This window comes from Tachypleus tridentatus, chromosome 9 (assembly GCF_004210375.1).
Source record: "Tachypleus tridentatus isolate NWPU-2018 chromosome 9, ASM421037v1, whole genome shotgun sequence".
In the NCBI taxonomy this organism is placed as follows: Eukaryota; Metazoa; Arthropoda; class Merostomata; order Xiphosura; family Limulidae; genus Tachypleus; species Tachypleus tridentatus.
The window spans coordinates 68,050,179-68,077,177 of record NC_134833.1 but is presented as its reverse complement, the minus strand read 5'-3'; the positions used below and the strand labels follow the sequence as shown (position 1 = coordinate 68,077,177).

At 33.2% G+C, this 26,999-nt stretch overlaps 1 protein-coding gene across 8 annotated transcripts in view; it reads right to left on the bottom strand.

Moving 5' to 3' along the window:
• The window catches only part of LOC143225404 (uncharacterized), a 45,035-nt gene that overhangs the window by 12,302 nt on the left and 5,734 nt on the right, over window positions 1-26,999 (bottom strand). For 4 of the 8 annotated variants that reach the window (XM_076454753.1, XM_076454757.1, XM_076454752.1 and 1 more), the window contains exons 2-5: window positions 9,614-9,666; window positions 3,968-6,604; window positions 2,448-2,627; window positions 577-670 (exon numbers count right to left, since the gene is read on the bottom strand). In XM_076454753.1, the coding sequence (XP_076310868.1) occupies window positions 577-670; window positions 2,448-2,627; window positions 3,968-6,604; window positions 9,614-9,649 (2,947 nt within the window). In that variant the 5' untranslated portion in view covers window positions 9,650-9,666. Of the gene's footprint in view, window positions 1-576; window positions 671-2,447; window positions 2,628-3,500; window positions 3,543-3,967; window positions 6,605-6,808; window positions 6,908-9,613; window positions 9,667-26,999 lie in introns of those variants that run through there. The other 4 variants (XM_076454754.1, XM_076454756.1, XM_076454759.1 and 1 more) reach the window with 4 other exon arrangements.

Genomic DNA, 26,999 nt, shown 5'->3' with positions numbered 1-26,999 from the left:
ATAAGTATAGTTTAGTCAGAAAAAATTTAGAAACTACATGATGGTTATTTTATCCATAATAGGTGATATTTTAAAGTGACTTTAAACATAAGGAGAATAATTTGTCTTGTCAAAGGTTGTTTTGATGTAACTGAGTTCAAATATGTGGACTTTGATGGAAAGGAGAAAATTATTTCAATTTCAGGATACAACTGCTGTAATCCACAGGTAGCATTACATTAATTATTCACTGATAAGAATAGAGAATAATAATTTATCTTTTCAGTTGGATTCTAAAGTAATTGAATCAGCCTGAGAAGACTTTTGTCAAAAATAAAGAGAATCATTTAATTTTAGATACAACTCTGATATCCTATAGTGTAAAGAGTTTTTGCACACATATTTGACTTGCTTTGAATATTTTACTTTAAAACGAGAGGATTATGTACTCTTTGTTTATTGTTCTAATTTATCACCAATAAATCACAGACACCTACTGCAGAAAAATTCCAGCCATCATATATATATATATATATATATAATTAAAAGCTTGACAACTGCATCAAATAAAGTTTACTATTCAAAACAAATACATACCTGTGTCAGTGGCACAGATGAAGTGATATTGTTCTGGACAGTCTCTGTTTAAGCAACCTAATGTTGCTCCAGTCATCTGACATTTGATGCATATCTACAAGAATGGATAATTTACTTTCAATGAAATATTAAAAACCTGTCCAATGTAAAATTAATATCTTAATAGATTTACACAATAAAATAGTATGAAATTACTAGGTTAATAAAAGATGAACTGTACATTGCAGATAGTATGATACAGGTAGATGTATCTCTGGAACTGTACACAACATTCTATAGATGTAACACACGTATGATTATGCTTAACATTCTAGAGATGTACCACAGGTATAGTTGCACACAACATTTCATTGTTGTACTTAACATTTCAATACATGTACTACAGGCAAAGGTGTACACAACATTCTGTATATGTACCTCAGGTATAGTTATAGAAAATATTCTATAGTTGTACCACAAGTATAGTTCCATACAACATTCTATCGATGTACCACAGGTGGAATTGGATTTAACATTCCAGTGGATGTACCACACACAACATTCTAATAAAGGTACCACAAGTATAGTTGTACACAACATTCTATAGATGTTCCACAGGTATAGTTGTACAGAACATTCTAAAGAAGTACCACAGATATAGTAGTACACAATATTCTATAGATGTTCCACAGACATACATAACATTCTAATAAAGGTACCACAAATGTAGTTATTCACAACAATATAATAGATGCACCACAGGTACAGATGTACACCAACTTCCAGTAGAGATTCTACAGGTATAGTTGAATATAATATTCTGATAGATGTAAACGTTCCATTACATATAGCATAGATTTAATTACATGCCAACACTTTATTGAACATATTAAATTAAAGATATGCTATTTTGGAGAAATGTTTTGGAAGCACAGCTTATTTTGATAACACACAGTAGATATATCACAACTAGATTTACCAGATTTAAACAGTAAACTAACAGTTTATTACCTCTACCAGAAGTAGTTTGATACATAACTTACTAGGTGAGTGGTATACAAACTCTGATATACTTTTAAAATAACCTACTAATCCTACCTAAGTTACACCCAGTTCTATAATAACTATAATTATCATACTGTCTCTACTAATGCTTATAGGAGGTACCAAGACTAACCAACAAAGAGCTGGTCCAGCTACCAGCTGATCTAACAAGAGAATAACTACCATGAGGACTGCCATAACCAAGATCATGATCTAACAACAGAATACCACAAGGACTGTCATAAAAGATTTTGCACAACTGATAGATTGGTGCCTTGATGACAAGGACATTGAGATGTTGAGTGAGTGTAGCACTATTATTAGGTGCTGACATATATAATATAAATTGTTTCATTAGGTTTAGAGAACTCTGTTTTAAACATAATGTTATATCCTTTTACATAAAATTCTTAAATTTTAGGTTCAACTTTGAAATTTATAATTTTAAAAAAAATAAAAGTATATGAACGACTAAGTTTGTTTTAAAGTTTGTTATTTAAATGTACATTAAATCTTTAATTCATAGCTTTCAAAGAGATGAATAATCTATTGGTTGTGAGTAATAATATTAAAGTTTGAAACTTTTACAGTTAAACACTGACATTTTAAACATTATATTACATTCTTAAAGCTGATATTCTACCTTATGCTGTAAATTCTGTGATTTGAAATACTAGCTTAGAGATAGAAAACATTGAAGCCAAAATACTGGATTAGAATTTATAATCTTCTACCTAACTACTAGAATTTAAACTGTTCTGTCACACTCAAACAATATCAAAGTATTCTCTATGAAGAAACAATAATTGTTGTAAAGTATGACTTTATGGCCAGTTTATCTAACTTACAGTTTCAGATGCTTCTTGAATGGCTTCTTTTAGCCCATAAATCCTGTGGTTTATTAAATAAACACCACGTGACCACACAGCACATACTTCATGTATCCAAATTTCCTGTGTTGTACATGGAGGGTTTACAGCATGATGAAGAGAAAAATTACATTCTTCAGGTTTCTCTAAGAAATTGCTCTAAAAGTATTATTATTAACTGGTTATTACTTTTGAAAACACTTTAGTTTTTCATCAAACATAAATGCAGTGTTTCCACTTTGATCTTGAAATGTGCAAGATGAAAACATAAGAGGAAACCTGAAGTAGGAATCCATATATTCAAAACACCAAAAGTATAGAAAGTTAGCTATGGATTAGATATTTGTTGTTACACAGTCAGTGCTGATATTGATTTGTTACACATCACATAGTGTATTTATATTGAGTTGTTACACATTACTAATATTCAGTTCTTATACATTATGTACTGTACTGATATCTTATTATTACACATTACATATTTTTTCATTATGTTGAATATATATATATATTGTTACGATAACTAACCTCAGCACACAGTTGACAAATCCACATCATAAATTCAATGATTTATTCAGAGTAATTTTCACATCAAGTTGTTGCTACATGGTAGTACTAACATATCTTGGATTAAGTGATATAAGTCAGTGTGACACTAGTTCATCTTCAATTAAGTGATATAAGTCAAGTGTAACACTAACACATCTTGAATTAAGTCATATAAACCAAGTGTATCACTAGTACATCTTGAATTAAGTGATATAAGCCAGTATAAGACTAATATATCTTGAATTAAGTGATATAAGCCAGTGTAAGACTAATATATCTTAAATTAAGTGATATAAGCCAAGTGCATCAAAACAGTAACACAATTTGAAACAGAAGAGATGGAAGCAAGTTCTGTTGTTATGATGTTCTGCACATTGTTTGAATGAAACCCAAATGTATTTTTTAAAAAAACGTGCTTTGTTTTTGAGATTATGAAATGTGTTAGATGTAAACTCATGGTCAGGAACAATATGATAGTCTTACCTTTCATCAAATTGACATAGTTATGTTCAGGATCCAATCTTTCTAAACATTAGAAATGTGATAAAATCAGACATGACACTTATAAAATGCCTATTGCAAGATTTTAATGATTGCCATTTGAAAGATGAAACTTAAACTAACCTCTGTCCAATGGCTAAGCAGTAAGTTTAGAGGCTTACAATGTTAAAAAATCTGTTTCTGATGCCATAGTGGGCAGAGTACAGATAGTCCATTGGGTAACTTTTTGCTTAACAAAAATCAAACAAGTGAAATTATATTGTGGAAGCAATAATGATAAATATTAAAAACAGAAACGTAAAATATTAGTGTTACTATTCATTAATATTAAAATACTTAAAATATGACTTATGTTTGGGAGACCACATTTGTATTCACAAAAATTGTTACACAACATATCAACTAAAACCTGAGTAACTTAATTCAAGCAATTATGCAGTTATACCCACTTTTTTGCTGATGTCTGTTCTTGATAATTCTACCTGTTCAGAACATTTATGCTTTCCTCGCACACTTTGAGTCAGCACTGCCTTTGTCTCCACATCATCCTGTGTATCAGGATTAACAGAGGTCATTGTAAGTGTTCCTGAAGTGGAAACTTCATTATTGGATTGTATCTGACAACTATTTAAGTAATATGGTCCAAAGAGATCACCCAGCTCCCGCCTATGACTGCCCTTAAAGCAGAGCACACAAACCCAGGTTTTGTTCTTTTTAGTACTATCATACATGGGTGATAAGTTACTAATGTGCCCAAACAGCAGTTTCTTACGAATATTATCATACAGAACTTGTCTCTTCTGTTTAATATTCTTCACTTGCTTCATTTCCTTTCCTAGTAGGATGTTAACAACTTCAACAGACAGAGGTCTTTCTTTGGTCCCCATGATATGAATATAAGGACCATTAAAAGTTCTAGCCTTTGTCTTGGTATCAAGTTTCATTTCAGGTAAATAAATTTCTGTTTTCTTCATAGGTTTTGGTTTTCGTTTAACTTCTGTCCCTGATGGTTTGGGCTTGTTTTTACTACCAATAGGACGACCTCTCTTCTTCTTAGGAGGAAACAGAAGAGAATGATCTTGTGAGAGAGAAGCAATTGGAGTTGAAGGAAAATGAGGAACAAACAAATGAGAAGTCGCAGTGTTAGAGTGCCTGTAAAGTACTGCACTGTGCACTCCATGAGAATCATCAGAAGTGATTGGACTATCACAAGAGTGAAAATCTGCTTCCCTGGTATGGCAGACAGATGTGGGATAACTCTGTTGAATCTGGGTATGCCACATCTCTGCAGGTCTGTTTTCAACATTCAAAGAAGCAGTCTGATATAATCCATATATGCTATCACTTACAAAACTGTCAGCATTTCCCCCTCCACTAGATTTCTTGCCACATCCACGGCCACGTCCCTTCCCAGTCGACTTACTGGATGAGCTTTGTTTAGTTGTACCATTATGATAATCTAAAACATATTTGTTCAAAGATTCTGTTCTACTTTGTCTTCTAGGACTTTGGTTTACATGTAGACCCATAACATCTTCATTACCATGAAACTGATGCTTTCCACTGGAATCACAGTGACTGTCATAAATATCAAAGGTTTTGTTCCACCCAGGGCATGTAGGAAGTGGATACAACTGTTTCAGATCATCAACACTAATTTCCATCTCACCATTACCAAACTCATCTTCTCTGAATGTAATGTTCTCCTTTTCTTGCAGACTTTCAAAAAGTCTATCGTCCATATTTTGTTTTGGTCCTAGAGACGTCATTTCAGATTTTACGTTTTTACCACATCCTTGCTTATTGAAACATTGATTCTCAGAATTAAAGGTTAACTCAGTATCACTGTATTCATTTTTTTCACAATATAAACATGAGTTCCCTTGGTACTCTAATGGGGCTGTATTTTCACAGTCAATTAAACCTTGATCGTTTTTATTATATTGTCGGTTTTCGTTTTCTGAACTACTTAAAGATACATGCCTAGGAGGATGGCTTCCATTGGAACTTGTTGACTGTGATACACCATTGATTGAAGTCTCTAAAGACGAGTTATCTGGATTTAAACTTTCAATAAGTGTTTGCTGATATACAGGAGAAACTGTTCTCAGCCTCAAGGGAACATAAGAGGAGCTTACTAAATGAGAAGGAGTAGATAACCTGTTTTGATCCAAATTATAGTAAGTGGAAAATTGGAGCCCAGGTTCACAACCAGCTAACTGTTCTACTGATGAGAAATAAGAGCCGGACCTGCTGGGAACAGAAATAGTAGACTGATTGTTGGCCATTTTATGGCTGGCTCTAATGATAGACGATCCCACAAACTTATTGTTTAGTATTACCCTTTTCTGAAGAGATTGTAAGGGATTGGAGCTTATCACTCGTTTAATAGATTTGTTACACACTGATTGTTCATTTGTGGTAGAGCAGCCCACTTTTGGAGGAGGTGGAGTTGCGTTTTGAAGCTGCAAGTGAGATATCAAGTGGTGAGAAGAGTGGCCTGAAGAAGAATGAGAAATAGACTGGTCATTCACAGGAGAACAAGAAATGACAGCTAGAGGTGATGGAGTGTTCCTGGGAGATGAAAGAGCCCCAAGACTAGGTATTTGAGTCTGGTACCAAGTATGCAATGATGAGGTATGTGACGATCCTATGGGCAGTTGCCTGAAATGACAAGGAGCTGGAAGATGTGGTCCAGAAATACTAACAGCACGTGAAGATTTCATAGAAGGTGGTGGCATATGTGGAGATGTGTTCATGGCTGGAGGTTTGGAAACTGGTCGACTGTATGACTGCATCATGCCTGAGTCTTGCCAAGTTAATTTAGTTTGCTGTAATCTATGGACACTAGTACTATATAAAGAATGATGACCTCCATATATGTCTTGACTCACAGGTCCATAAGGAATTTGTGTGGCTCCATATAAAGTCATCTGTGGTGTAGCACCATAAGAGATTACAGAATGAAATGAATGACGGTTAGACCCGCTATGAGGATGTAGACGTGCTGGTGGGGAAACAGGATGAGGACGGCAAGGTGTTGAAGGCTGGTACGCTGAGAAATCAGTAGTCTGACTGTGTGAAGCCTGTGATGAATATTAGGAGATGTTTTAGTCCACAGATATAATAAATACTTAAAGTGTAATCATGGAAATCTGGTGCCATATTTTTAGTTTGAAAATAAATATATGTATAACAAGTAGAATTTAATGGTGTTACGTAATACATGAATAAGGCCTCACGACTGCACCTAAAAAAATAATCCCCAAGAAAAACAAAAATAAACCCACCATTTGCATTTCAAGAAACAATCAGTCCCCCTCTGAAACTCGTATTAGGTGTCAGCATCCACTACTACAAATGGTACTTTATTCCATAAGTTAATCATTCTGTCAGGAAAATAAAACTGTCTCAGATTAGGTTTACTCTGCCTTTTATAAACTATAAATTTGTATCATCTTATTTTATTGCTTTCATAATTCAGCACAGCCTTTATCCTTTTTTTAATCTTAAGAATAATATTGTAAATTTCAATAAGAAAAACGGAATTGTAAATAATTTTCTAAACGAAGTTTAATTACAAATTTATTTAAAAAGAAAATTATTCTTTTAATTTATAATCAGTACTTATATAAATCGGTTTATAAGTGATAATTGAAGTTCTTAAAACCTGTTCTTCTCTGCTGCTTGCATATTCTAACGTCTTAAGCATTTTCATAACAATCGGAAGATTAGTATTGATGTAATTCAGATAAATTCAGTGGAGCACTCGGGATCAGGAATGTTGTTAACACAAAATAACAGAATATTTAAAAATGCATTCTTATATACACTTTAATGTAAATTATCCTTTCAGGGACATTACTACAGTAAATTAACCTTTAGCATATTTATAATATTCTTGCAATTAGTTCACATGATCGGTCAGATAGATGGTTCTCTTATTTCCACTTTATTTTATAACTTTTCTATAGTTCTTTCGTCCTAAATGTCACTTTAACCCGTGTATTCATCTCTAATTTTATCATTTTTATCTATAGTTTCCAAATTAACTTTTATGTTCCTTTTTATTATTTTCTGTTTTGATTTCATTACAGTTTGATTTAAAACTTTCTGGATAGCTGTGTGAGTTAGGATTATATACATATTTATTTAAATGTGGTGTTTCTTTTCATTTCGTTGTTAAACTGCATCTTTATTTACCTTAAAACTCAAGCTCACCTGCCATCTAGTGTATAAATTAAAAAAATCCATTTCTATGTTAAGAGGTTTCACTCCCGGTGGAGTAGGGCTCGTGTGTGAGATTATTAAAAACAAATACTAATTTGTCAGCTATGTGATCTGTAGGTCTGTCAAGAAATAAAATTACTGTGATCTAAATAAACAACACTTACAAGAGCTTTAAACTGCAATAAGTAAAATATATTTGTTGATTAATAAAAGTAATAATGTTTCATTGCAAATACTTACATGATAATTATTTACGCTATTATTAAAAAGTGTTTAATTCCTCTTTGTATAATCTCATGTATTAGGTTTTAGTTTCTGCTAATTCTTATTTAATTATTATTGTTATTTTATTGTGTATTTTTATATTAACGATGTTGCTTTTTGAATATTTATTTGAAATATTAAGTTACAAAATCTTGGTTACACAATAATTTATTTATTTCAGAAATCTGTATATCTTATAATTTGTTTAAATAAACTTATAATTTATCTTACCCCAATAATAACGTAATTCTTAGACACGTTGTATCAGTTATAGTGTACCTTGGTTAGTTGTTATTTTGATTGTGTCAATTATAGAGTACTTTGGTTAGTCGTTTTCTTGATTGTATCAATTATAGGGTACCTTGTTTAGTTGTTATCTTGATTTTATCAATTATATTTATAAAAATTGGTTGTTTGGGTGGTTGGTTTGGTGTTTTGGGGCGCAAAGCAACTGGGCTATCTGCACCACTTATAAAGTACCATGGTTAGTTGTTTTCTTGATTGTATCAATTATAGGGTACCTTGGTTATATTTTTATTTATTTAATTACATTTAAAACTAGAGGGAGATGTTAACAAATCCAGTTATTTTATTATTGTATTTGCAGTTTGAATGTGTTGCAATGTACGTTGTCATGTCTCGCTGCTAGAGAAGAAACGTTGTAGGATAAATAACTTCATATGGTTTATTTGTTTATAAGTAAGGTAATGGTTTTTAGGTTTAAAAACTGTTTGAAGAGAGGTCAATGCGGTTTCTATATTCTTAAGACAATATGACGAGACGACATAAACTTAATAATATTTTGAGAAAAGATATATTCAAGAAAATAGTTTTATTTTTCTAACACGTGTTTGACTTATGGAATGAATTAAAGCACTCTATTGACATTCAAGAGGGAATCGATTATTTCGTAAATTATAAAAGGGAAGCTAAGATTTTGATTTTTATAAAAAATGTGTATGACAACCTTGGATGGTATCTTGTTGAAAACTTCGATGGTTAAATGGTTCTATCTACCAGGCAACATTCTTGATCCTGAACACTTTATGGGAAGTATTTTAATAGACCCAACTCACATGGATATTATATCTGGATTCTAAGATTCAAGATGAATGTCCAGGAAAATATAAGAGGCTTTCAACATTATACAAATAAAATAGTCTTCTTTCAGACTTATATTTTTGTACTGTGGCCTTGTGATATCTGGAAAACCAACGGTAAAACTTCATTTTCTGAGGGCAGTTTCCCAAGTAAATAAATGAAAGGCTTCCTAATGTTTTCTTAAACGTAAGAGACATGGAGATGAATAAACCAGGGATTTATAACTAATTCTCTAAGTTGTCATTTTACATGATTTTATTTATTGGTTTTAAACAAACTCAATCAAATGATCTACGCCTATGGTACATTTTAAATGTCATAAAAGCAATTTGTATCAGTTTTAAAATTGGTACTGTATGCGATAAACCTAAGAAATTGAATACTTTTATAACTTATGTAACTATAACATATTCTGGTTCTAACACAGGTATTTTATCAGCATAAATTCGCAAGTCATGTTTAATCTGTAAACAACAAAATAAACTGTATCAGAAACTCACCGTATGCATATCGTACGGACGATCGAGAAAGTTCATGTTTTGTCCCACAGTACCTGAGAAAACAGCAGTAATATCTGCGTGAGCTTTTTACAACTGAATCCATTAGTTTAAAAATAAACGTCTCTTCTATAGATTAATAAATAAAAGAGAAATTGAATCTGGCATACAAAAACATAAACGTAAGTATAATATTTGACTTGTAAACCTGTCTTTAAATAACACCAACATACTAAAATCCAGCTGTTTATTACTACATCGAAGAAACTGAAATACTCATCAACATTGTAAATCGATGATAGCAGAAGGTTTCAATGTAAACTTTGTAATTTAATTCAGATACGTTAAGGAACGTTACACCTAGCTATATACTAGTAACTTCTTATTCCGTTATCATACGAGAATCTTGAAAGACATTGAATCTAATTATGTAGGAATGTTTTTTTCTCTTGATGCACCTGGCGGCAGTGGGAAGACATTTGTTCTCAACCTGTTTCTGGTTAAGGTTCATCAGAGGGAAAAAAATTCTCTACCTGTGGCATGATCAGAGATTGCAGTCACTCTATTTACTGGAGGAAGAATTATCCATTTGACATTCAAGCTTTCATTAGATCTTCCCCGACAAAAGTTCACTGTCATAACATTTCAAATGGGACTTCCCTTGCACGAGTCCGGGTTTATTGTGAATTAATATTGTGGAATGAATACACTATGCCACACAAGGGAGAATTTGAGCTGTTTTCTCATAACTGATTACTTTCTACAAACCTTACTTGTTGAACCTTGGGGAATCAAAGCTGATGAGTCGAATACCTGCATCGAGTCATCATTCCTTTGAAAACGTGTTTTCAGTATGAAACTAATTACAAATACCCAAGTGTATCTATGGAGGACAAGAGGCAGAGAACTTTGTTGCAACTCTTCTTGACATAGAAACTGGAAATATTCTTGTTGAAGGCACAGATGGATTTACATGTATCACAGTGTCTAAAGGCATCCTTTCAGGAGAAGAACTGGCCAAAGAGTGTTCCCAAATATGCAAAAACATTTTCAAGACATCACCTGGCTACAGAAAAGGGCTATTTTGGCTCTTAAAAGGAGACTGTTGACACGATAAATTCTAGGTATTGCAAAAATTACCTGGAGCTCTACAAGTCCATTGCATCAATGTAGGACCCTGATCAAATTTCCACTATCCATTTGAATTATTGAATTCCCTGCAACTCCCAGGATTTCCACCACACATCTTAATATTCAAAATTAGGGCCTATCTCATGTTTTTGTGAAACTTGGATTCGTCTAGATTATACAATGGCACAAGGTTAATTGTGAAAGAGTTACTTTCTGTTGTCATCAAAGCTACAATTATTACAGGCAATGTCAAAAGATACCTGTCAACCCAACTGACACAGACTTTGAATCCAAGAGACTTCAACTCAATTTTGTAATGCCAATTAATAAGGCTCAATGACAATCTTTAAAGGTATTTGAACTAAAGTTGACAAGTCCTTAGTTTTCTCATGACATCATTATGTTGAGTGCTCTGATGTAGACAATGAAAAAGTTAATATTACTTTGAAATACCAGGAACGTTATTTACAAAGAAGCACTTTGATATATTTATTTAATTTTTATAATTAGTGTTTGTACATGTAGGTGTTATATTTTTAAGAAAATAAATATTTTTGTACTAATTTCCTTTTTGTTGTCATTTCCTATTTTTCCCCCTGGTATGTCTATTAGTATTTTATAAAAAGCCTTATACGTTAGAACATGATACAAATATTATGAGTAGGTTTAAAACTAAACTACAGATCAGGTTTGAAAGGCAACAAATAGGTGCGCCCTAATCGTTACACTATAACACCTCAGTTATAATGCCACCACGGCTGAAAGGGCTAACATGTTTGGTGTGGCAGGGATTCAAACTATTGACCCTCATATTGCAAGTCGAGCGCCATAACCATCTGGTCATGTTTATAAATGTTGCCTGATTAACTGACAAGACATTATGTTGTACTGCAGTAGTCAAGGGAAAACCCTCCTACAATACAAATAGAACTAACAATTCACAAATATCAAAGTAGTGAGTTGTTCAGGTACACTGATTTAAAATATAAAAGTATAGAGTACATGTATTATAGTAGATTCTAGGCTAAGCGAAACAAAGAAATAATCGAACTCGGACATGAAAACAACAATAAAAGTACAAACATGAAACAAATGTTTTGTTACAAACACTTAACTTCTAGAATCCTCACTAGAACTGGCTGGCTCTATGTTTTACATTATATAACAAAACTTGATATTCGGGATCCTCATTTTAAACTGACTGGCTCTATGTTCTACATTAAATGACAACCACTTAACTTCTAGGATCCTCATTTTAAACGGCTGGCTCTATATTCTACATTATATGACAAACACTTTACTTCTAGGATCCTCATTTTAAACTGGCTGGCTCTATGTTCTACATTATATGACAAACACTTTACTTCTAGGATCCTGATTTTAAACTGACTGGCTCTATGTTCTGCATTAAATGACAACCACTTAACTTCTAGGATCCTCATTTTAAACGGCTGGCTCTATGTTCTACATTATATGACAAACACTTGACTTCTAGGATCCTCATTTTAAACTGGCTAGCTCTATGTTCTACAATAAATGACAACCACTTAACTTCTAGGATCCTCATTTTAAACTAGCTGGCTCTATGGTTTACATTATTAGATTTTTGGCTACTGTATCATGTTTATGTAAGACAAATAAATACCAAAAATGATAGTAGTTCACAAAAAAAAGTTCATTGTGCGATAACTCACAACACAATATTGCCCACGTAACAATAACTCCTTCTACACATTAAAGGTAAGTACAGAACCCAACTTATACATAAAGTAACATTCAATGAAAAACTATTGGGTCCTTCAAAGATTTATTTTTATGTCTGAGTGAAAAACAGAAGTTAAATACACATTTTTCTCCCAAAGTTGTGTGAAGTGGTAACCTTCAAGCGGTTAGGGTATGCAAACTAGCCTTTCGTTAGGATGTACAGACTAATCTGCTCCAAATCATTACGATACAGAAAATAGCCTGCTCCAAGTAGTTAGGATATACAGACTAGCCTGTTCCAAATCGTTAACATATACAGATTAGCCTGCTCCAAGTCGTTAGGATATACAGACTAGCCTGTTTCACGTCGTTATGATACACAGACTAGCCAGCCTTTTCAAAACGTACAGTTACGTTCCTCTCGACCTATAGTACGGCACGAAGAAATCAGAGCCCTTTATCTTTTTGGTGATGCTGACGATATTGTACTTTTTAATAAGATCACCTCTTGAGATAAAACAAAAGATACTTCCTGTTCCTTAAAGATAACTTTACCGTCCTAGTGCATTCCATCTTAAGAGTCCATATCCTTTTTGAGATAAAGAGAATAAACGTGCTTCAAACCGAAGCCTAGCTAATGATTTGTACAAAATTAATTGATTCTTTCTTTACCTGTATATAAAATATTTAATATTTAAATACTAATTATATTTACTAGTATATTTATGTATATAAATATTTAATATCAGTAACACAGCACCACCATGATGGTTAGTGTAACTTATCCATCAGTATGTCAAGATTTGTGTGACTATTTTGAGTAGATTACCAATCTCATGGATCACCCTACATCTTTTATAACTAAAGATAATACACCAAATTCTATGTTCACTTCAGTTCCCTTCAAAATACCAAAACATTTACTGTGACTAGACAACACCAGTCACACTTCAGATGACTCAGGAACATGGTCATTTAGTTTCAACCGTATTCAACACATTGTATGCTGTACTTAGCACATACGTTATTTTAAATAAACACATTGTATACTGTGCTTAGTACACACTATTTTAAATAAACACATTGTATACTGTACTTAGTACATGCTATTTCGAATAAACACATTGTATACTGTGCTTAGTACACACTATTTTAAATAAACACATTGTATACTGTACTTAGTACATGCTATTTCAAATAAACACATTGTATACTGTGCTTAGTACACACTATTTTAAACAAACACACTGTATATTGTACTTAGTACACACTATTTTAAACAAACACACTGTAAACTATACTTAATACCCGCCCAGCATGGCCAGGTGGGTTAAGGCGTTCGACTCGTAACCTGAGGGTCGCTGGTTCGAATTCTTGTCACTCTAAACATGCTCGCCCTTTCAGCCGTGGGGGCCTTATAATGTTACGGTCAACCCCACTATTCGTCGGTAAAATAGCAGCCCAAGAGTAGGCGATGGATGGTGATGACTAGCTGCTGTCCCTCTAGTCTTACACTGCTAAATTAAGGACGGCTAGCGCAGATAGCCCTCGTGTAGCTTTGCGCGAAATTAAAAAACAAACAAAATTAATACACACTATTTTAAATAAACACATTGTATACTCTACTTAGTACTCACTATTTTAAATAAACACATTGTATACTGTATTTAGTACTCACTATTTTAAATAAACACATTGTATACTGTATTTAGTACTCACTATTTTAAATAAACACGTATACTGTATTTAATACTTACTATTTTAAATAAACACATTATATTCTGTACTTAGTATACACTATTTTAAATAAACACATTGTATACTTTACTTAGTACACACTATTTTAAAGAAACACATTGTATACTGTACTTAATACACTATTTTAAATAAATACATTGTATACTGTACTTAGCACATTCGTTATTTTAAATAAACACGTTGTATACTGTTCTTAGTACACTATTTTAAATAAATACATTGTATACTGTACTTAGCACATTCGTTATTTTAAATAAACACGTTGTATACTGTTCTTAGTACACTCTAGTTTAAATAAACTTTATATACTGTACTTAGTACATCGTTATTTTAAATAAACACATTGTATACTGTACTTAGTACACACTATTTTGAATAAACACGTTATATTATATACTATACTTAGTTTTGTTCAAGTGAAAACCTTTGGTCATCAAAATACTTGTTTTCACACGTTTTTTTCACACAATTCATCTGAAATTTTTATCTTTTACACTGTTACAAAAGGAATGGAAATATTTTCAAGAATTAGTGAAAAAGTTTATTTATTGTTTCTACAATATCTTCACGTATTGTTTTTTACAATTCTTTCAACTTTTTCCTGTGATTTTGAATTATTTGTTAAAATTGTGTTTATGAGAAATTATTTTAGTGAGTATCTATATAATGTAAGAATACACTTTCTCTGTGGTTGTTGTTTCAAGTTTGGAAAAATTACAGCTTTTATTTTAGATGTCTCATGAGTATAGAAGTTTGTTACTTACTAAACACAACTATGAATTATTCCTGCCCCATAAAACAAGCATTTCCTAAAATTCGTATAATAAGCCTGTGTATAAAAGATCTTATCATTTATTTTTCTAGACGGAGCTTCCATGTGTTTATATCAACAATGTGATAAGACATTTATTTTCACCCGTTTCTGTAAAGTTATTGGTGTATAGAAAGTAAATGTAGCATAGCCACTAGTACTTTCTCCCTCACTATCTCTCTCTATATATATACGTAAACACACAAATATATATTTCTAAACCACTAGATATTAAGTGAATTCAGTGAAATATATAATGTAGTGAAAACTCAATTGTTATACTACTAGAAACCGGTTTTATGGCGTGTTTTTTTCAGGATTTTCTGGAGGAAAACAAATTTAAAATAAAACATGGAAATAATCTGGTAAATAATATATACAAAATTATCAAAATTGTTAATTTAAAAAGGGGAATAGAAACGTAAACAAATATACTCAATGTTTGAGACACAAGATAAATAAAAAATTGGGAGTTTAAACACCTCTGAAAAGGGGTATTACATTTGGTTGCGTTAAAATTTTATGAAATTCTCCCAATTAAACAGCGTTTAGTGTCAAGTGATATTAGCTTTAACAACTAATGTAAACAGTGATGCTTGATACAGCTGTACTGAGTGTATACGGGTGATGACAGGAAACTGTCAATCTAGATTCCATGGCGTTACCATAAAGAAGGTTATTAAGGTTTCTTTAGAGAGAAAAACCTACCACCATATATTTTATAAAGAATATGGTTGGTTCTGTGGAGAAAATATTTGTTCCATACAATAGGTTTGCGGTCCTAAAGCTAATGTAGGTTACTATAGAGCTTTCTTTCTTGTTGTGGTTTGTTGATGTATATTGACAAAAACTCATGATATCTAATCAAAAACACCTTAGTTTTGAAAATAAAATACAGGAAAAAAAGAATTGAATATATGATTTACAGAAACAAAATAAAAATAGGCGGACAAACTGGTAGCTGCACTTATAGTTTTAATAACAATTGTACAGCAAATGTTAATTTATTAGTTAGCTGGGCCTAGTATTTTGTCTTACTCACTACCATGCCCTAAGCTGAACAAAAGTACAGTCTGACTAGCTAATGAATAAAAATTTCCAGTAAACGTTTTGTCAATGCTATAAGTGTAGCTACCAGTTCGACCGTCAATTTTGATTAGATTTCTTTAAGTCACACGCTCAAACGTTTTCTTGCTCCATCTCTTTTTTTTTCACACCTAAGGTGTTTTTGATTAAATATCACATTAGTTCGAGATGTAAATTATTAAGCTACAACTGGAGATTTGTTTGAACATTTATTGTTTCTGTGTAACTAAATTATCTTTATATAATGTATAGCAAAGAACAAGTGTGTACCTAAACTAAGACACAAACCCACTAATTTTTTGCGAGTTGGAAAGCAGCCTTTTAAAATTAAAAATATACATTTAAAATATCGCTGAGAATAAACCTTCATGTCTTTTAAAGTAATTATTATACAAATGTTTTAATAAATTTAATATTCTGTTTATTTTTTTATTCTTTCACTTCATACATGATATAGGGGTTGGCTCCCTGAAGATATCAATTAGATAGCGTACAAAGAAAAATAAAATCACCGAGTATCTAACGGTTAGGGTCGTCTGATGTTTATTTATTATTGGCTGGCATTTCTTGTTTCACTCTGTACTTAAACTTGTCAAAGAAACACCATATTTTGTAATAAAACTGACTACAAGGGGTAATGATTACACCTTTTATACAATAATAATGATTTTTTAGCTTATAAAAATATAGAAACAGTATCCTTTGCAATGCGTAGTAATCTTTATAATAATGTTGCCCTGTTTTGATTGTAGTGCTTGAGCCTGGCTAGAGAAACAATAATAATAACAAAAAACAAAAAGAATTGGCGTTCTCCAGTTCAAACCACTATAGTGGTTCATGGTATATATGTTATAAAAATTAAAACTAAGCTACAGATAACACAAAAAGTAACTATCAACTAAAGTTTGAAAGCTAAGTTCATACAAATATAAACCTGTTAGCTTTGTAGTGTGTTAAATATATAACATAACGAATGTATTATAAAATTTCCACAAGTCATTCGCTTCATTAATCTTTGCCAACATAAAATATCCACAATTTTTTCATTAGATTCGCACTTGTGATTAATCTTTAATAATTAATTAAAATAGCCATTAGATTCACACTTATGATTAATCTATAATAACAAAATGGCCATTAGATTCACATTTGTGATTAATATATAATAATAAAATAGCCATTAGATTCATACCTGTGATTAATCTATAATAATAAAGCTTATACAGTACCTTGTGACCTGTTTCTTGAATATGACTTCTTGAATTTAGAGTTAATGGTTTAAAACAATGCTGTTGTTTTTTTTACAACATCGACAAACAAAGTTCATATTTTAGTCTGTTGATTTACATTGTATTAGTTGATCCCTGACATACATGTTTTACTTTGTTGACTTACAATGTATAAGTTGATCCCCGACATACATATTTTGGTCTGTTAACTTACACTGTATAAAATGATAACTTACATACATATTTTAGTCTGTTAAATTACATTGTATAAGTTGGTCCCCTACATACACAGTTTGTTGTTTTACATTGTATATGTTGAACCCCGACATACATGTTTTACTCTGTTGACTTACATTGTATAAGTTGGTCCCCAACATACGTGTCTTAGTTTGTAAACTTACACTGTAAAAGTTCATTCCATACATACATATTTTAGTCTGTTAAATTACATTGTATAAGTTGATCCCTTACATACATATTTTACTTTGTTCATTTATATTGTATAAGTTGATCCCTTACATACATGTTTTACTTTGTTCCTTTATATTGTATCAGTTGATCCCTTACATACATATTTTACTTTGTTCATTTATATTGTATCAGTTGATCCCTTACATACATATTTTACTTTGTTCATTTATATTGTATCAGTTGATCCCTTACATACATGTTTTACTTTGTTCCTTTATATTGTATCAGTTGATCCATTACATACATATTTTACTTTGTTCATTTATATTGTATCAGTTGATCCCTTACATACATATTTTACTTTGTTCATTTATATTGTATCAGTTGATCCCTTACATACATATTTTACTTTGTTCCTTTATATTGTATCAGTTGATCCCTTACATACATATTTTACTTTGTTCATTTATATTGTATCAGTTGATCCCCGACACACATATTTTGATCTGTTAATTTACATTAGATGAGTTGATCGCCGACATACATATTTTAGTCTGTTCACTTACACTAGGAAACGTAATATCCTACATACATATTTTACTTTGTTCCTTTATATTGTATCAATTGATACCTTACATACATATTTTACTTTGTTCCTTTATATTGTATCAGTTGATCCCTTACATACATATTTTACTTTGTTCATTTATATTGTATCAGTTGATCCCTTACATACATATTTTACTTTGTTCCTTTATATTGTATCAGTTGATCCCTTACATACATATTTTACTTTGTTCCTTTATATTGTATCAGTTGATCCCTTACATACATATTTTACTTTGTTCCTTTATATTGTATCAGTTGATCCCTTACATACATATTTTACTTTGTTCATTTATATTGTATCAGTTGATCCCCGACACACATATTTTGATATGTTAATTTACATTAGATGAGTTGATCGCCGACATACTTGTTTTACACTGTTGACTTACTTTGTATAAGTCCATTCCCCAGATAGGTAAATATTTTGCTCTGTTGATTTACATTGAGTCGGTTGATCCCCAATATACATATTTTAGTTTGTTGACTTATATTCTATAAGTTGATTCCCGACATCCATATTTTGATCCGTTAACTTACATTATATGAGTTGATCCCCTACATACATATTTTAGTTTTTAACTTACATTATATAAGTTGATCACTTACGTACATATTTTAGTCTGTTGACTTACATTGCGTAAGTTAATCCCTATATCTATATTTTAGCCTGTTGACTTACATTGTATAATTTAACCCATACATATATATTTTAGTGCCATCTTACTTTGTTTATGTTTATCCCCTACATACCTATTTCAGTTTGTTGACTTACAAAATATAAGTTGCTCCCTTACATATATATGTTAGTCTGTCCACTTTCATTGTATAACTTGATCCCCGACATACATGTTTTCTCTGTTGACTTAAATTTTTTCAGTTGATTCCCTTCATACACATTTTATATTGTTAACTTACATTGTATACGTTGATCCCCGATATATATATTTAACCTGTTCACTTACATTCTTTAAGTTGATCCCCTACATACCAGTTTTAGTTTGTTAAGTTACAAAATATAAGTTGATCCCATACATACATATTTTACTTTCTTGACTCATATTGTGAAAGTTGATCCCATACATACATATTTTACTCTGTTAACTTTATTGTATCCGTTTATTCCTTACATACATATTTTTGTCTGTTGACTTACATTGTAATTAAAACATTTTAAATCAATAATTTTGATCCTCAGCAAAGTGTTCAATGTATTAGGAAGTTTTGAAACTCTATATGCCAGTGATTCTCAACCTGTGTGCCGCGAGGGATTGGCAGGTATGCCGCGGTGTTTTTGAAATACATTCAACTTTCTTGGGATTTTACAAGTAAGTCGAACACACCAGTTAATAAAAGCTACTATAGAGACACTCTAAAACCTTCCAAAACATTCAATGGTTTTCATTGAACTCGAGCACTGAGAAGTTCGTACTTAAATTTCATTCTCGACTGCAATGGTTCGACTGTTAATTTAATTGTGGCACAACAAGCGCTTTGTACGTCATAAATGATGCATCAAACAATCAAACTGCTTTCCCGAACACATTCTCATTCTGCGGTAAGTTACAGCTACTACGCTGAAGGTAGGAATTTTATATCAACTGCAAAACTTCGTGCTTATTGTGTGTGAATTAAATTTATCATTTATCCATTGAAAAATGTTTAAGTAAGTCTGGTGCTGCAAAGAAGAATGTGTTGAATTACAAGCAAGGAATCAAACGAAAGTACAAAAACAAATACATCGAATACGGTTTTATCGAAACATTCTCAGTTACCATTCTTCCTACTCTGCAATGCAGCTTTATCGAACGACGTGCTTGTTCCTAGCAAACTGAAGAGACACTTGGAAACAAAACATTCAGCTGTGAACGATAAACCAAAAGAATACTTCGAGAATCTCACGTCTCAACAACATGAACAATCAAGGAAGCTTGTGAACTATATGAAACTGCCCGAAAAAGGATTGATTGTAAGTTATAAGGTTGCTCAATTGTTAGCAAAACGCAAGAAAGCGCATACGGAGGCCGAATCAGTCATTGCGCCAGCGTTAATAATCATCGTTGAAATTATGCTTGGAACGGATGCCGCCAAAAAGGTTAAACAAGTTCCGCTGTCCAATGACACAATTTTGCGCAGAATTGTAGACTTGTCGTCAGATTTGAAGGATCAAGTTTGCGAACACTTCGAAGCGCCTGAAGATGAATTGTCTCTGCTATGGTCTCTTCAAGTTGATGAATCTACTGACGTTAGCGGAAAAGCTTAAGTTCTGGCTTTTGTTCGATTCATAAAAGATTGAAAAATCGTAAACGAATACTTATTTTGCAAAGATTTAAAAAGTACAGCGAAAGGCCAAGACATTTTCGAGTTGGTGAATGAAAACATTTTGCTCTTCAAATTACATTGGAATAACTGTGTCAGCGTTTGCACAAAAATGGCTGTCCTTCAATGCAAGGAAAAAAGAAGAGATTCGTCACTCTGGTGCGCCAACAAAATCCAAACATTAGGATTGTTCACTGCATGATTCACAGAGAGGCGCTCGCCTCCAAATCTGTGCCGAAAGATTTGCAGTCTGTTATGAATCAAGTTATTCAAGTGGTAAATTTCATCAAGTCTCGGCCACTTCAATCTCGACTTTTCTCCCTTCTCTGTGTGGCGATGGATTCAGACTACAAAAAGCTACTGTATCACACTGAAGTTCGATGGCTTTCGAAAGGAAAGGTGTTAAAAACTAAAAACTGAAGTAATTTCTTTTTTGGAGGTTGATGAAGGTTTTGAATTTTCTTTTCATGATGAGATCTGGTGGCTGAAGGTTCAATTTCTGTCCGACTTGTTTGACAAATTAAATTCTCTGAACTTAAGTCTCCAAGGACCATCTGAAAACATTATTACTGCAACGTCCAAATTGAAGGTCTTCTATGAAAAGGTGACGCTGTGGAAGAATAAGATCTCGAAAGGAGTCCTTGATTGTTTTCCTTCTGTTAACGAATGTCCGTCAAAGAAGAAAATTGTCCCTCACATTTTGAACACATTAAGCACTAAAACATTACTTCCCGTTACTTCGCTGTCGACGAATATAACTGGATGACCTATCCATTCGGAATTAACGAAACAACAAATCTTACAACTGAGGAGGGAGAACAGCTCATTGATTTACAAAATGACAAATTTTATCAGTCACTGTTTCCCGAAAAGAGCTTGGATGAGTTTTGGATTTCCATTAAAAATGCATATCTTGCAATCAGTTCAAAAGCAGTTGAAGTTCTGCTTTCATTTGCGTCTTCGTGGTTTTGAGAAATTGGATTTTCAGCATTGACTGAAATTAAAGCCAGAAAGAGAGAGAGGTTTCTTACAGTCGATGATGAAATGCAAGCAAGTTTATCTACGTTAGAGCCTCGCTTCAATTTGATTTGCTCTCGGAAGCAGGCACAAGTGTCACATTGAAAACAAATATAAAAATAAAAAGTTTTGATTTTTCTGCTATACCACAAAATCGTTAAAAAGCCTTAGAACGACATTCACGGCCAAAGCAAGCGCTAGTATTGTCAATGTGCAGATGACATTAATATCGCTTGCTTTGCCTGTGATTTTCATTTTAAGGCTTTTAACGCTTGCCGTATAACGTGTACCTGAAAATATCGTTAAGGCTTTCCAGGTGTGCCGCGAAAATCTTCAGATTGTCTAGTGTGCGGCAAGTCAGAAAAGGTTGAGAACCACTGCTATATGTAGTTGTATGCCTCAGGGATGACTTTTAAACATACCAAAACATGGAGTTTGTTTAAACTTCATCTAGAGACATGTGGTCAAATGGTTTATTTAGACTTCGGTTTCTTCAGTCATCTTTCTCGTGAAAAGTATTACTAAAATACTTTTGTCAATTTCAAATCCTTATGTGTTACTTCATTCACAACCTAATTACTTTTGATTTCGTGGATGAAGACAAAGGTCCAAACAGCTATCAGCTATGGTTTCGCAGCACATTGTTTTCTTGTACTGATCTATGGACATCCTTGTAGAACATTAAGTTCACTTCTTCCAAATGTTTCTTGATCATTCATTGTTTAGAAAACTCGTCATTTGAATGTATTTTCTTGGAAAGTCTGTAACATATTCGAGGAATATGTTCCTCCAAATATCTGCTCCCAGCTGCTGATTAGTCAAGAATATACAGAACCAAATATTGATGCTGAATATGCAACCTGTGACACGATACCGAATTAATATACACAATGTTTTATAAACTTGTTGTTTTTCTTAATATAAAACAATGAGTTGCTTGTGCTCTATCCACTGTGGAGATCGAACCCTTAATATTAGCATTGTAACTCCATAAACTTATCTCTAATCCACTGTGGTGCATTTTTATAAAAACAGTTAGTTTTCTATATAAACTACAGGTGGCAAGCTGTTAAGTGTTATTTTAATAGATATTGATGGATTTCATCTGATATGATTATTCCCACTTCACCTTGTTGGGTTGACCTTTTTTTCGTCAAATCAGTCAGAGATGCAATTACTCCAGCGTAATTTAGGACGAACTTTTTATAGTATTCCACCAATCCCAGGAAGGATTTGATTTGTTACTTGGTCATCAGAGTTGGCACGTTTGTTGTTATTGGGTTAACTTTTGTTCTTTCATGGCTATCTATTGGTCAACCAATAAAGTCCAGCACAGACTAACCGCTATCACACTTAGATGGTCTGATGGCTAGTCCTAATTTCCTCACTTTCCTGACCAGCTCTCTTAAATTCTTCAAGTGGTATTCCTACTGGCTGTGTTGATCAGAATGACATTTACATAGTGCTCAGTGTTGATAGTTTTGTGCAATATATTCATCATTATATAGTTGCTGCTGAGTTAACTAACCCAAGCGCTATCCTCTTGAGCTGGTAGCATCTGTCTGGTGTCACAAATGCTGTCTTCACATTAGATTTTGCCAATAACCTTTACTGAGGTTCACCTTGGAAAAGAATTTTCCCATGTCTAGTTTCGTCTTGATAGCTCCAGGGTTGCCCATAGGTTTGAAGTTGAATTTTCTCACGAGATTTAACTTCCATAAACCTATGTAGAAGAAGTTTGAGCTGTCCGTCTTCTTCACAATTACCACTGACGAACAATAAATTCGAAGGTATCTGGGCCCTATCACTCAAGACTTCTTTCGGAAAACCTACCCTACATAACACTTTCAGGAGAACGTCGGCTACTTTCTCCATCTTTATCTTCACAAATGCTGTGGCTTATGGGTAACGTGTTACATAGTTGACTATTGTAAAAATGTTGCCCTTGTCAGATACAGGTGCTATTTGTTCAATCAAATCTACAGCTACTCTGCTGAATAGCTCTTCTATAAGAGGCATCTTACTACTGTGGTTACATTTTCTTTAGATACTGTCTTGGGCAGATGTCACATGGCCTGCAGAATCTGGTCACATCACCCAGCCAAAGTATGCTGCTGGTGACTTTTTCTGCCATCACCTTTGCTCCTAGGTGTCATCTCACAATTGAATCGTGAGTTAACTTTATCGCTTGAGTCTGGTATTCTGTTAGTAATATGATGTGTTGAACTTCACCAGTGGAACTGCCTTGATAGATCTGTGAGCCTCTTTGTCTTGTTTTCGAATTTCTCCCAGGCACTGTTCCAAAGTTTTTGTATTGAAAAAAATTTCTTCTGTGTTTTCTTCAATTCTCATAGATCTTCATTCAAGATGTCACCTTTTGAGATTTTCAGGAGCTTCATATCTTTCTTGCTTTCCTTTTCTAGAGCACTTGTGGTGACTGCAGATGTCTTATCAGTATTCTTCCTGTATGGTTCTTTTAACTATCTGTTGCCTTGTGTATAGCTAATCACCAACCCATGATGATAATCACTTTCCTCCTGTTACTTCAATCTCAACTTTGTATGTGGCTTCAGCAGTTCTTGTTTATGACAGATCTGCCCTCACTTGTAATTTGATCTATTTTATGAAAATAATATAATCTTCTCTTCCATCTATTTGTTAATCTCTTGTCAACTTTGGTAACATTCTGTTTCTGCTCAACCACAACTGGTTATTCAAGGAATCGCCAGTTATACTCTCTCCATGGACTCCATATAATATTTTGCCAGGTTTTGGTGTCTCTCTTTAGGAAAAGTGACATGTAATGATAAACTGTTTGTGTATTAGTAAATCTGCTGGTCTTTGAAAACTATTTTCACAGTTAGCTATGTCAGCTTACCTTATTAATTATCACAGTAACCATGCCACACACTAAAATACGGTTTATCCAGGGTCCGGTTTGACTTCTCTAACCTTCTGGCAAAATCTTTCCTGGACAAGTTCACATTTTTCAGCAAGGCCACTTTTAACTTGTCAGAATACACATGTAGGCCTTTTACTGTGAGAAGGGGCCGAGATAAATTGCCCAGTTTTCTTTGTCCTAGTTCTGACGACTCTATGATATCTCTTCATAAAAGCATCTGTGTTGTCTTTCTGTTCATCAAAGTTGGGAAACTTGGGTCAGGTGGTTCTTAACTTATTATCATCCTTGGGTCCTTCTTCTATCTATTGAATGGCCTTAGTAATATGAATTTGTGCTCTTATTTCCAGTCTCTTCTCTCTATCTTTTCTTGTGCTTTTATTATTTCTACTTTTGTCTTCTTGTTCTCTGTTGATTCTCTTCTCTCTCTAGGTTTTGTTGTTGTTTAACAAAATATATTTGAGGTCAAATCACTCACCCCTCTCTTTTAATTTATCAAAGTTAGTCGACATGGTGGTTGTAATCTTTATAATGGTTTCACCAACACTACGGTTGTGCGTATATAGTCTTAATTCTGTTGTCATTCACATTTTTTTCCATCACTATTTATCATTATTTAATCCTGGCTGGCTTGCCAATATCATATTTTGTACATATGAGTGTCTTGGTCAAATTCTCTACAGTAGATGTGTGTGACCTGTCAGACTTAAATGTGAACAATAAACAAATAGCACACAACCAACGTGTTTTAAAATACTATATTAAAACAAATCAAACGTATATACAAATGTTTCTTACACAGTTAATTACCATAGTTGTATCCAGAGCTTTAAATAATCGTCTCATTTCATCGAAGTTCACACAGAGTAGTTCAGTCACGTTCATAATTAACAAGACGAATTATTCTTCTCTGCTCTGTTATTACAACACAGTCTGGAATACTTCCACTTCAAAACTGGTTGCTATATGCTCTTTATGACTAAACTCACATTTATGCAGTTTAGGTTTATAAAACTGTCTACCAAATTCTGTCTAACTTAACTTGAACTACATAATCTTCTCACATTTATAACGTGACCGAGACCTAGAACCTTCTACATACTAAGAGATGTTATGATGCAACGAGGAAAATTCAGAAAGTTTGATAACATGACGTGAATTTACAACAATTGAACTACAAACCAGATGATTCGTAAACACTTACAAACATGCCATAACTATCGCTTCTGAAAGTAATTTAACTTTAATACACGGGCTGTATAAATGATCTAAATCACTAAACCATTACATTCATATCCATATCTAGAACATTTCAACATGTTTCATCGTTTTACTTCACAAATTAACTTCTGAATGTTGGCAGTGGCGTATTTAGGTAAGGGTTAGAGGGGGCTCAGCCCCAGGGCCTATGGTCTTACATGGGATGTAGGACCCACAAAAATTATTAGTCCCTGGGCCCACACAACTGGACCCATTGCATGTTGGCTGTTATAGTCTCGGAATCTCGACTCGCAATCTTCGGGTCGCGGGTTCGAATCGCATCACCAAATAGGGATGCCCTTTCATCTGGAGGAGAGTTATAACGTGACGGTCAATCCTATCACTCATTGATGAAAGAGTAGGCCCACAATCGGGGATGGATGGTACCGATAACTATCTGTCTTCCCTCTAGTCTGTCTTTCCTGCATTAGGGACATCTAACGCAGATAGTCCTCACGTGGCTTTGTGTGACATTCAACAGACACAAATTTTCTAATTCATCCAGTGAAGTAAAATAACTGTAGAATATCAGTTGCTATTTCTGTTAAAGATACATTCATTCAGTGAGGTTACTGGAAAACACTGTTAATTCCGATATAATACATCAGTTGTTTCTTCCTGCAAAGAGGTTATTAACTCATATAGTGAATAATAAGATCTATTATTCTTTTATAAAAAGCCCCATATGGCCAGGTAGTTAAGGCACTCGACTCGTAATCCGAGGGTCACGGGTTTGAATCCCCGTCACATCAAGCATGCCCTCCCTTTCAGCAGTGGGGGCTTTATAATGTGACGGTCAAGCCCACTATTCGTTGGTGAAAGAATGCCTCAAGAGTTGGCGGTGGGTGGTGCTGACTAGCTGCCTTTCTTCTGCTCTTACACTGCTAAATTAGGAACGGCTAACGCAGATAGCCCTCGAGTAGCTTTGCGCGAAATTCAAAACAAACCGAAACAAAAACAAACCATCTTTTATAAAAACTTTATTTTTAAATGAGTTTACATTCATAAATATTACAAATCCAGACCCTTTATGTTCCAGGGTATATGGTTTACGTATAACTTTATATCTTTTACGCTTCCGGTTGATAAAAATTTGTCGATAGCTTTTAGACATTTTATGTAACAAAGGTTCAGTTATCCTCACAAAATTATATGTGT